The sequence below is a fragment of the Lithobates pipiens genome, unplaced genomic scaffold (genome assembly GCF_037356315.1).
Source record: "Lithobates pipiens isolate NorthernLeopardFrog02 unplaced genomic scaffold, aLitPip1_a1.2 Scaffold_8, whole genome shotgun sequence".
Taxonomy (NCBI): Eukaryota; Metazoa; Chordata; class Amphibia; order Anura; family Ranidae; genus Lithobates; species Lithobates pipiens.
In genome coordinates this window covers 457,067,502-457,080,724 of record NW_027507903.1, presented here as the reverse complement: position 1 = coordinate 457,080,724, position 13,223 = coordinate 457,067,502, and the positions used below count along the sequence as shown (strand labels likewise).

The 13,223-nt window shown below is 38.1% G+C and overlaps 1 protein-coding gene across 2 annotated transcripts in view; it reads right to left on the bottom strand.

Annotated features, from left to right (window-relative positions):
* RFX4 (regulatory factor X4) overlaps positions 1-13,223 on the bottom strand; it is a 143,912-nt gene that overhangs the window by 86,270 nt on the left and 44,419 nt on the right. For both annotated transcript variants that reach the window (XM_077468462.1, XM_077468463.1), the window contains exon 2: positions 3,404-3,490. In XM_077468462.1, coding sequence (XP_077324588.1) covers positions 3,404-3,490 — 87 coding nt within the window. The remainder of the gene's footprint in view (positions 1-3,403; positions 3,491-13,223) is intronic.

Below are 13,223 nucleotides of genomic sequence, written 5' to 3'. Positions count from 1 at the left end.
GATGTATTGTATATTGGCTTCCTATTAGACATCTGTTGCTTTCTTCGCCTTGTTCACCCTTAGTTATTTGTAACAACTAATTGTCTCTGATTATGGATGGTTTAGGTCCTCTCATAATGCCTGCTGTTTGGCCTGTCCTTCTTTTCCTTCTCAACTATGATTGCTGCCATATCCAACATCTAACCTCTCCAGACATCATGTCTGCCTTACAATGTTTTTTTGTGCTCTGGTCCCGTCTTAACTGTGACTTGTTACCACGTAGGTAATTTTAACATTCTATTGCTTTCTGCAAATCAACACCCGCATTATTTGCACCTCTGGAGAAGAATGGACACTGCTAGTACCTGTGCCTCTACTGAGAGCCTTCTGCCTCCTGCCAGTGAAATAGAAGATTATACTTAATCCATGACAGACAGTTTTGACTGTCCAATTTGGCAAATTTGTTGACCATCAGTTCCATTTTATGAGGTTTTAGGGAGTTTTCCAGTGGTACCTACCCTACACTATAGCTAATTCTGCTTTATGATCCACCATTTGTAATTAAAATCAACACTATACTCTCTATGGTGAACTATATATTGAGACAGATGTTGTTAGCATACATTTCGGAGCTCCAGTGCAAGGAAATAGCTAGTTGTTGGGTCCATTATCATCCCTTTCTGTCTTTGCTGCTCCTTCCTTAACGTCATCACACCCTTCCTTCCATAAAGCTACTGCAAATAAGTTGTCCGTATATAAGGGCAACAGGACATATAGACACAACCATGCTCAAGTGGCAGGATCAAGCAACGGGAACACAAACAGGGTAATTCAGCTTAGCAGAGCATTGTGTATGTTGCTTATTTGAGAAAGGTGGGCTGAGGAGATTGGACACTGCTGGTACCTGTGCCTTTAGAGAGAGTCTTTTGCCTCCTGCCAGTGAAATTGAAGATTCAACTTAATCCATGTAGCAAATCGGTTGAATATTAGTTCCATTTTGTGAGGGTTTTAGGAAGTTTTCCAGTGGTACCTGTCCTACACTTTAGCTAAATCTGCTTTATGGTCCACCATTTGTAAATCACACTCTTCCTTCAATAAAGCTCCTGCAAATAAGTTGTCCGTAGATAAGGGCAACAGGTCATGTAGACACAACCACGCTGAAGTGGCAGGATCAAGCAGGAAGAATACAAACACGGTAGTTCAACTTAGCGGAGAATCATGTATAGTATGTTGCTTGTTCAAGAAAGGTGGGTGGAGGAGATACTATAAGCTGGAAGGAGTTGGAACTACTTCTTTTAAAGGAAGAGTAGGGATCAGTGAATACTTTTTAAATTTTTATTCTGTTCTGTTACTTAACTCTTAACTCTAAACAAGTGGTACACTCAACCACCATGGAGGAAAATTCCAATAATAATACTCATAAGACCCAGGGTCTAATTATTAAAGACTGAAGAAACACTCTGCAACACATAATCCACATCCTAAAGAAATGGCTACACATTTGGAATCACAGGGATCACCTCCAAACAAATACATCCGTACAAACAGATCAAAGGCATCGGGGTCCGCATTAGTGGATGGAGACTCTAGCCAGATATCCCACATTTTATGAAATTTCATGGGACATCCACTGGATAAATAAGTGGTCTAGGGAATACTTTTTATCCAGTCTGATTGACTGTTCATACAAATGGTGGGCTCAAGGGGCTCCTATATATGTGACAGCATCACTCAAAAACAGCTTGATTTGGTGGCAGCCATTTGATAATTACAAGTTATATAAAACAATGCATTCTAGCTGTGCTAACTTCCAGGCACAGTCTGTGGATTTAAAAATTTGAAAATGTTTGTTCTTGTTGACCTGGTATTAAGTGCTGGACAACGTATGATGAACTCCTATTTTTTTCTCCATGTTAGATAAGTTGTTATGATCTATTAATATACCCTCAACCTATTTATTTTTTTACTAACAAACTCAATAAGAAAACAATAAGAAAACATTTTCATTTAATTTAAAGTTTATAATAAGCCAAAAGTGTGTTCAGCTTTGAATGGAATCTGGTAGTATTAAAGGATAAAATGATAAGTTCACCTAATATATATATTATAGAATAATTTCTTTTTGCAGGTAAAAAAAAAGCGCATTCATTTTTTTTATAGGGAGTGTAAGGAAATGTAGAGTTACTCTTTAGATATTGTAAGGAAAGGTAGAGTTACTCCTTAGAATCTGTTTTAGAAGATAATGTTTTAGAAAATGTTTTCGTCTCATGCTAAGCTTGTGCTAAATTTTACCAGAAGTGCTAAGGCGAAGTGTGAAGCAGGATGCGTCTGCGGTTAGAGTTGACATTTAGTTGCTGGATGTTAAGAACATATATTGTGTGTTGAGAACATTGGTCTCAAGCCAAGGTGATAAGGTCAACATTGTGACGTTGAGTCTGTCTCTAGGCAGAAATACTACGAATATCTTTTAGGTTAATATTAATTGTATAACATAATGCTTGAATGTGATTGGTTGTTCATGGGGCCTTCCCCCTATACGATGCCTTTTTGTTTATTGCATATTATTCTGTTAAGCCGGAATAAACCTTTGTATTCTTGATTATCCACACCTTGTGTATGGTGTCTTGACTACCCGACTGGTCAGAGAGTTTTTCCATTGACCATCAATGGCCAGCTCGAGCACAGGAAGGAGAGGCTGAGATAGGACCACCTTTCAGGGAGCCTGGAAAGTATTGCACCCGCGGATGGGCGTCAGACACAGGTCTGGGGCGGCTGCATTCTGTTTTCGAAAAGGGAAAAACCCCACGGATTCTGAACTGTAAACCCGATATGTATAAACTTAGCATTAAAGTATATGTTAAGGCAAAAAAAATTAAACAAAGAAAAAAACAGCAGCGATAATCATTCTATAGGCCGAGATAACTACTAAGAGGGATCTTTGGTATAATGCAGGAGGTATGGAGAGGACACAGGACAGCTTCAAATTCCTGACGAGATCAAAATTCTTTTTTTTTTTGCACTCAGATAGAATTAAATGCTTCCAATGGAATATTAAACAAACAAAAAGGAGTAAGGAGGAGAAGTACATTGTTGGGATATACATACACTTTAAGCCCGTTTTCCGGGAAACACCCTCTATCAATTCTGATAAGCTCACTAAAGACTCAGACAACACAACAGAAAAGAGAAAAGAAATGAAATATTGCATTGCGCTGCCTGGAATATAAACCTAAATAGAGTTACTTTGGCAGTTGATTTGAGATCACATGACCCACTCCAAAAGTCAGTTCATAAAAAATCATCTGACCTATTTCTCCTTTCTGAACTCCATATATCTTTTACCTTCTACATATTGGTAGTTATTGGTGGGGACCCTAATAACATCAGAGGCCTATAGCCAGAGTTACTACTTGAAAACACTTACTTTCCTCATTAGAAACATTTCCCAAGGATGAGTGACTTGAATATCGCTTGTTTTCACTTTCACTGAGACACCGTTCAATCCAACTTTCTGTAAGGAAAAAAATGTAAAGCGTTACACCAAAATCTAGGCATTTTAATAACATGTTGGTAAATATACATTTAAAAAGTGTGCAAAGCCCACTGACTTTACCTCTCTATGCCGCGTACACACGATCGGAATTTTCGTCGGAAAAAGCTCCGATGGTTTTCCCGACGGAATTCCGCTCAAGCTGTCTTGCCTACACGCGGTCACACCAAATTCCGATTGTTTAGAACGCGGTGACGTACAACACGTACGACGGGACTAGAAAAAGGAAGTTTAATAGCCAGTAGTCAATAGCTTCCATCTCGTAGTTGAATCTGAGCATGCGTGATTTGTGGCATGTCGGAATTGCATACACATGATGGGAATTTCCAATAAAATGTTTTTTCGTCAGGAAAATTGAGAACTTTTGGCTGGCGGAAATTCGGACAGCTAAATTCCATTGGAGCATACACACGGTCGCATTTTACGATGAAAAGCTCTCATCGGGTCTTTTTCTGGCCGGAATTCTGATCATGTGCACTCGGCATTACTGTGCAGCTCCACTTGTTAGATCAATAGCACGAAGCTGAGGAGGAGTATCAAACCACTTCCCTTGGCTGTGTGCTACAGGTCTGACAGGCTGTGCACAGGCTGGCAGGTAGAGACAGAAGCCAGCAGCTGCCGAAGCAGCACACAAATTAAAAGTAATAATGTAAGGAGTCAAAGTGTTGGAACCCAGGGCACTCACCAACAAATACAAGGGCACATTATTGAAGCCCCTGGAAATAAATATATTGCATGTCAAATTTCTATTTTTTTTATATTTGTAATTCTATTTAGCCAGTGTGGCATTTCACACAGCCCTGCTGCCATGTTGGCAATAGGAAGCCCAGTGGCCTATGGGGGTCATTGGTTCAAATCCCAAGCACAACACTACCTGCATGGAGGTTGTATGTTCTCCTTGTGCTTACATGGGTTTTACCAGGTACTCCAGATTTCTAACCATACTTAAGAAGGTTCTGCAGGTTTGTTCTAAAGTCGAATTTGTATGTAAGTTGGAACAGGTATGTTTTTTAGGTGTAACTCCAGCCCAAAAAAGTATTTTTTAATTTTTTGGTATAACACAGGGAAGGGTAACACCACTGAAATGTTTGTTTTGCTGTTTGTGCCCCTGTTCAGAATATTTCACCTCACTCTCTGTCCCTGTGACAATTAGATTTAGAAAAATTTGGGTTGTAGTGGAAACAAGGATTGGTGATAAAGCTTCAGTGGAGACATCTTTTTCCAATGATAACTCGGACTGGGACAAAAAATAGGCCCGGGCAATTTAGACTGAGCAGCCAATTTTCCAGCAACCGCCCATTCGTGGGATAATCACGGAGTCGGTCCTCCGCACTGTAATGTGGCATTGTGATATAAAGAGGACAGCACTGTAAAGGAAACTGTAATGATTACAGTCTCCCTTTACAGTGCAGTTCCCTTTTCATCACAGTGCCCCTACCAATCACAGCCCCCATCATAGTGCCCCTACCAATCACAGCCCTCCATCACAGTGCCCCTACCAATCACAGCCCCCCATCACAGTGCCCCTACCAATCACAGCCCCCCATCACAGTGCCTCTACCAATCACAGCCCCCATCACAGTGCCCCTACCAATCACAGCCCCCCATCACAGTGCTGCTTGCAGCCATGCCCCCCTCTCTGCCTCCCCTGCATAGTCCTACCTTTGGCAGGGCAGAGGCAGGATTCAGCCTGTGTGTCCTCTACAGGCTCTCCCACCCTTCCAACAATGTCATCCTATCAGCAGAGTAGGGGGCAGGAGGAGCTGTAGATCTGGATCCTATTAACAAACGAATGATTACCCACTTGTTGATGTGAAAATACTCCCGCTCGCCAGCTCCTCCCGCCCCCTACTCTGCTGATAGGATGACATTGTTGAAAGGGTGGGAGAGCAAGTAGAGGACACACAGGCATGGCCGCATAGTATCCCCCTCTCTCAAGCACTCTGTATATCAGATCTATGTAAGTATATCACTCTCTCAAATAATGATGGGGTTGGCTTTAAATGCTGTGATCATCCTTTTTTACCTATAATATTTTAGGTTTTCCTATTTTTCTTTTTTCCCTCTTTCCGGGTTTTTATTCTTCATGTTCTTTCATTTTTATCCTTTATTTGTTATTATTTTTTATTACTCCTTTTTTTCCTTTTATTTTTATTATTATTTCTATTTATTTGTATATTTATTTTTTATTATTTTTATTTTATTTTTACATTTATTAATATTTTTTTTTTCACACTTTTATTTTTTTCTTACTTAGGTAATTTTCTTTCTTTCTTTCTTTTCTTTTTTCTCAGTTTCACCTTATCCTCTTAATTTGTCTATTTTTCACACTCATTTCTTCCTTTTTTACTATTCTCATTTCTCTATCTTTATTCTTTTTTCATTTTTTTTCTCTTTCTCTTTATATATCCCCCCTTTTTTTTCTATCCGTTCTTCTTCCCTCCTTCTCCTCTTCTTTCCCCTTTCTTATCTCCTTTTTGCCACCATTTATCTTTATCTATTTACACTTTCCTGTGTCCTCCATTACTCCTCGGACTGCCTTTTCTCATTTACCTGTTTCCCGTCCTTGTGTCTCCTTTCCTTGCATACACTCCGAATTGGCTTGACTTCTCACGTTTACTTTCTTCTTCACTTTGAATGGACGTAATCTGCCTAGCATCAGCTCTGCAATATGCGCACATTTACACTATATGGTCCTCTATTTACAGAAAAATAACCACTGATCTGCCAGAAATGCACTCTGGTTATTTCCCGTTGTAGACTGACAAGGCAGTGCCTTTTCTGGAATGAAACAGAAAGAAATGGTTTAAGCCCCACCTAGCTGCCTTTTTGCCAAACTGCAGAATCCTTCCTGCCCCCTCCTCATGGGGAAGGTGCCATTTTGATTTTCTTTTTATTTGAGCACATGCACACACACTCTTTGTTATTTTACCCCTGATGAAGACACGTGGGGTGTGGTGAAAACTCGTTGGGTTTTCTTTAACTTATTTTTTTGTATTTTGATTAATGCCCTCATTAGGTTTTGCACTTGTTTGTTATTTTTTTTTTTATTATTGGAGAGCTGCCTTGACCTTGACATACTGATAGGGCCATACTTGTGCTGGATTAGAGAAAATAGAACTTGCCAATTATGTCGGGGCTACTATTAGTCTGGTGGATTGGTAAACTTTATAGACAAACTGGGCACCCACCGATTTTATGTATAATTTTTTGAGAGCAGCCTGAGAAAAAAAAGGGATGTGGTCCCCATTTACCCCTGGTCATACTAAGTGATAATTTCCTCAAAAAATGGCTGAATTTTCTCATCCAGCACTTTGGAGCCTGTCTGCTATTTGATATATATGCCGTTTAAGGACATGCATAATACATAATATGTTCAGCATACTATACACGTCTACTCTCTGAAATAAAGTGAAACACACACACACTCTGAAAGGTGTGGACTTGCATAGGGGGGTGCATGTCAAAACCCATGATGCTTTATTAGTGCTATTGGTGCCCTGGGTGCAGAGTTAAAATTTAAACAAAATATCTTCTAAGTATGATTTGGGCTTTTAACATGCCTCAAGGCAAATGCATTTGCACTATTTTTGGCAATACAGAGAAAACATATTTTTATTGTGGTAAGCTATATAGCTGTTTTAAGTCTACGTTGGGGTGCAATTCAGAATAAATAACAGTGCGCATATCACCGGTCACCATCAGTTGCACTACTGGGCTTTAAAATGTGGGTTTCTAACACGTTACTAGAAAGGTTTAAAGCCAGTACTAGGGATAAGTGACACTTGGGAGCTTATAGTAAAGCTCAGATTTGTTTTGTGAGTTATGAGCTCCAGTAGAAGATGTACTACAAGGGGCTCCTGGTGCCTGTAACTAATGTATTGTGCCTCAGCGCAAGAGCAGGGGATCCTTTTGGGCAGCAAGCTTCGCACTATGCGGTTTGTCGTGATTGCAGTGCAATTCATTGTGTGACAATCGGAGCAGAATTGCACCCACGTTTAGGTGCCAATGAAAATGAATGGCACCTGAACAAGCATGGTATGATTTGTCAGTTTTTACAGTGTTTGGGATCACAGGCAAAATTACAGTGATTTTGCTCACAATCGCAAACGCCCAGGTATGAACGAGGCCTTAGTGTTATAAAACCACATATGTTAGTGAAAATGTTTTTATCATTTGTGAATATTTTACACAGACAAAAATAGTAACAAATAAAAAAAAAAAGGTTGTCTTGTTTCAATTTAGTTGAATGTAAAATGGCAGGTCAACAGATCACAAATGCATTTTATTTTCTGACGTGAGTCAGTGCTAGACATTTAGGCTTATTAGATAATATCAACAAAAAAAAATAGGTTTTCTGCAAAAAGGGATTTTATTGTAAGCTTGAAGAGTCCACCCGAAGTCAACATTTCCATTTTCAGAGTCAGCCAGTTGCATAGTCTACTAGCTTCCTTTCTTGAGATCTCTGCCAATGATATTTCTCTGCACAAGTTCCAAGGTCCACCCACCTACTGCAGCCACTAGAAGGGGTTCTCACTTAGACTTTTAAACTTACATATATTTTACATGACAAAGAAATCAGCTTTGAGACTCCATACTGAGGTGTCAATCCATCAGTGTCTGGCCATAACTAAAACTACAGTTGTACATGGACTGGTCATTTACTGTATGTGAAATGTCTAAGCCCTAACTTGGATTTATAAACTGCACATTGTTAACCAGATAACATAACCTACTGGCAATGTATTACACAATTTATCTGTACAATTTTCCTTTAGATTTACCAAAAACATATAATATAAGGTCAAACCTAAACACTTTTAATTTGTATGCAATCAATCAGGCCCTTGCACTACATAGTTGAAGGTAAATCTAAATTAAATTGAATTAGAAAATTGAATAATGTACGCTGTATATAAAATGTAATATATTCTCACGCAAGTATCCACAATCTGCTTAAAAAGGAAATGAGAAATCAACCCAAGAACAGATATAAATAGTGATTAAGTGAATCTGCAGAGTGAATGGAAGCTCCACTACTGGTGTAAATGAATTTGTGGGAAAGTGGAATAATTGAATGGTGTAGATAAAACATCAAGTGCAACTTGAAAATTCTGAAGAGCCCAAGAGAATCGAACAAGGAAAGCAGGAACAAACCCACGGTGAATCAACCTTAAAGGGAATGCCCAGTCAAATGTTCTTTTTTATTTTGAATAAACTGAGGAAGAAACCCTAGAAACCTTTCCATTGCCTGCTCCAAACTTCCCTGTGATTGCTGCTGGGCACTGCATCTACTATGCCCAACAGAGTTTGTACAAAAAGCCCCCACATGGCTTAGCATAGTCCTGCAAATATGCAGCAGACATCAATCCAAGAGCACGCTCCCAGCACAGAGAGAGCACAATAATAATGATATTATTATTATACAGGATTTATATAGAACCAAAGGTTTTAAAATGGAAGTAAACCCATCGATTTAAACAGTTAAAAAAAAACGATGTTACCTTATGTCACTTCAACTTTTGACCACTAATTGCTCGTGACAGCGAGAACCGAGATCTGTGTGTGTGTAAACACACAAATCACAGTTCTTTCAGGGGAGTAGAGACAGATCGTGTCTTCATACTAAGTATGAACACCAATCTCTCTCTCCTCATAGACAGTCCCACCCCCCTCTACAGTTAGAAAACACCTAGGGAACACAGTTAACCTCTTGATCGCCCCTAGTGTTAACCCCTTCCCTGCCAGTAACATTTATACAGTAATCAGTGCATTTTTATAGCACTGATCTCTGTATAATAGTCAATGGTCCAAAAAATCTGTCAAAAGTGTCCAATTTGTCTGCCGCAATATTGCCGTCCTGATAAAAATTGCAGATCGCTGTGATTACTAGTAAAAAAAGAAAAAAATAATAACAAAAATGCCATAAAGCTATCCTCTATTTTGTAGATGCTATAACTTTTGGCTATAACTAATCAATATATACTTATTGCGATTTTTTTTAGCAAAAATACGTAGAAGAATACATATCAGCCTAAACTGAGGAAAAAATGTGTTATTTTTGTTAAAAATGTGGGATATTTATTGTAGCAAAAAGTAAAAGATATTAGGGGTTATTTACGAAAAGGCAAATCCACTTTGCACTATAAGAGCACTGGAAGTGCACTTGGAAGTGCAGTTGCTGTAAATCTGAGGGGAAGATCTGAAATGAGGGGAAGCTCTGCTGATTTTATCATCCAATCATATACAAGCTAAAATGCTGTTTTTATTTTCCTTGCATGTTCCCCTCAGATCTACAGCGACTTTACTTCCAAGTGCACTTGTAGTGCAAAGTGGATTTGCCTTTCGTAAATAACCCCCATTATGTTTTTTTCAAAATTTCGCTATTCTTTTGTTTATAGTTCACAAAATAAAATCTGTATAAAAATATTCACTCTAGAAAAAGTCTACCTCTACACCTCTCCTGCACACTGCCTCGGGCCTGTCAGGTAAAGGTCTTGTAAGGCCATGCCAGGGGAAGATACAGTGATGTCAAAGGAAAGAGGGGGAGATGTGGCCATGCAAAGAAAAGCAAGGGAATTGAACATTGGAACTGTTGAATTCCCTAGTACTTTTTACTTGAAATTGAAGCATCCCTAAGGTTGGATTTGAAATATTTTTAGCTTAAACTTTTCAGAGTGGTGACAGGTTCTCTTTAATGGACAAAGTGACAGGTTCACTTGGGGTTATGTTATGTGACCTGTTTAAATATAAATGGCACTCAGCAGAGCCTCTGTTTATTAGACCTTTAAATGCAAACTACCTCTATGGTTTCATTCTGTGAGGATAGACAACTATAAAATGCAATAAAATGCAGTTTTAGCACACCGAGAAATTCTAAACAAAGACAGCACAACAAAGAAAACACTGATGGGAGGTAAAAGACAAAAGAAGTGAACAACCAAAGACAAAACGATTGTTAGTATGAGAATGACAGGGAATGAGAGTATAGAAAAAGAGAACAGATTCACGCCAACCAGAAAGAAAAAAAAATGAACTACAAATTTTCATTCAAGGTTATAGCTTTTATACATTTTAACCCGTAGTGGACCAAATGTAAAAAAATAAAATAAATGAATGTAATCATGTAATATTTGGGATTATAAAAGACACAAGTTATAACATTTGCATATCTGCAGAAGCCTTTCACATTGTTTTTACAATGGAGGAACCCTTCGAAATAATTTTTCAGGTCCATGAGAACCCCTGCGTAAACCTATTATACTCACACTTCATGATTTGTGGGATCAGTAAGTTGTAGAAAGTTGTAGGGCCTATTTACATTTGCTCATGCATGTGCATTAATTGGTGCTATGTCACGCATTAATATGCATTGCATTAAGGCAGCCCATTGAAATCACTAGACGTTAAACACACTAAAACCACCCAAAAGTCAGACAACATTTTTTGACAGAGCATTGTCATGGTTGCAGCACATATCAATGCAGGCACGATGCCTTTGTGTTTTGGGGTGTTATTCAAAATAATCAGCCCCACAATGCATCAATGTGTGCATTCCTGCAATGCGTAGATGTTAATATTCCCCAATATAAGAGACTAATGAATATGGTGTGCCTAGGGTATTTGGAACCCAGATGAAATAATTATTTAGCACCACTCCACTGTAGGCAACACAATAATTTGCAGCAATCATTTTAAACCAGTTCCAATATATATATATATATATATATATATATATATATATATATATATATATAAAACAGTATGCATATATAGTACATACATGTACATACAGTATATGGCTTTGTCAATGCCCAATGACTTTTACAGGGCTCAGATTTGGAAGGGATCTAATCAAACAGATCTCCGTTTGGTCAGCTGCCTTGGAGGGCAGAGGGGGGATCAGGGATCCAATAGACTCCTGATCTCTCCATAAACGGCACCTGTGACTGTTCAAAGCTATTGCAGGCGGTGTAGTTCACGCCTTGTGATAACAATATAGTTGAATGAAAAAATAATTTTAAAAAGGGTAAAAAAAAATGCAAATAAAATTAATTTAAAACATTTTAAAGCAACCCTATCCCCCTGTACTCAACTCCCAAATGCAAACGCTCACGAAGGTCTGGCACACATATGTACCCCACATGTGAGGTGTCACTGCGAACATCAGTGTGTGGGCAATAATTCTACTACCAGAGCCCTCGTTTAACTCTAAAATGATAACCTGCTTTAAAGTGTTTATCATAGTTTTGTAGCTACTTCACAGTCTTGCTTAATTTTAAATCTTGATATGCTTTGGTATCTATATACTCATCCCATATATTTCACTGGAAAAAATGGGTATTATATTCTGTTTTTGTGCAATAAAAAAAAGTGTATTTTTTTCCTGAAAATTTGTTTTTGATAAATGGCTGTGCAAATATCAAGCAACATAAAAAATTGCAACAACCACTATTTTATTCTCCATTGCCTGCTTTCAGAAAATATATAATGTTTGGGGGGTATTTTTTAGCAAAAAAATAAATAAAATAATGATTTTACTTGTATGCATGTAACAATTAAAAAATTGCTTAGTACGGCAAGTGGTTAAATTTAATTAAATTAATATATGACATATGTTATATATTATTATGTAGTGTCCCCTAGTTGTCAGTGTAGAAATTACCCCTTAAGGCTGGTACACATGAGTAGTTTCTTTTTTACCCAGCGGGCTGAACATAAAAAAAAACTGAGGAGCTCAAGAGAAGCTCGCTGTACCTATGCAATGTTTCTCCGCCATGAACAAATAAACAGATGCCAATCAACTGCTAGTTTTCCAGCATGTCCGTTCGACAGTAGCTGGACAGGCTGCTGTACACACTGGCCAAATGTTGACCAGTTTCTAGCTGATATTCAAGTATACCAGCCTTTATACTGGAAGTCACTTGGAGATTGCCCCCTTATTCTGGTGATCAGTGCAGGGGGAAGGAACAACTTATATCTACACATTGATCAAGGAACCCCTAAAAAAAGGTTGATCTACAGTAATGCCGCGTACACATGACCGGACTTTCCGGCAGAAAATTTCATCGGATATTCCGATCGTGTGTGGGCTTCAGCCGACTTTTTTTTTTCAAAAAGCCTGACGGACCTAGAAATAGAACATGTTTTAAATCTTTCCAAATCTTTCCAACTGTCGGGAAAACTTTTCAGCTGTATGCTAGTCCGACGGACCAAATATGAAGCAAGGGCAGCTATTGGCTACTGGCTATTGAACTTCCTTTTTTAGTCCCATCGTACGTCATCGTATTAGAAACAAACGGACTTGATGATCTGTACTGTGATCGTGTGTAGACAAGTCCGTTCCATTGGAAATTTCGTCGGATCTTGTGTAGGTGGCATAATAGTACGAGAGATGTATTTATAAAGCAGTGAATGAGAAATTCACTAAACCTTCCTTGTGGATAAATGTTTTCAATATTGTATTTTCATATATTATAATTGGTCAAAATAGAAACAAACTTTTTTTGCTATTTTTTTCCCTATAGATTGCATAGAGTTAAAATCAGTTTTTAATATAATATTGCAAAAATAAAGTATTGTTTGTCCTGAAAAAAGATTATATACAGGTTCGTCTCAAAAAATTTGAATGTTGTCAAAAAAGATAATTTATTTCAGTAATTAAATTCAAAAAGTAGAACTCATATATTATATA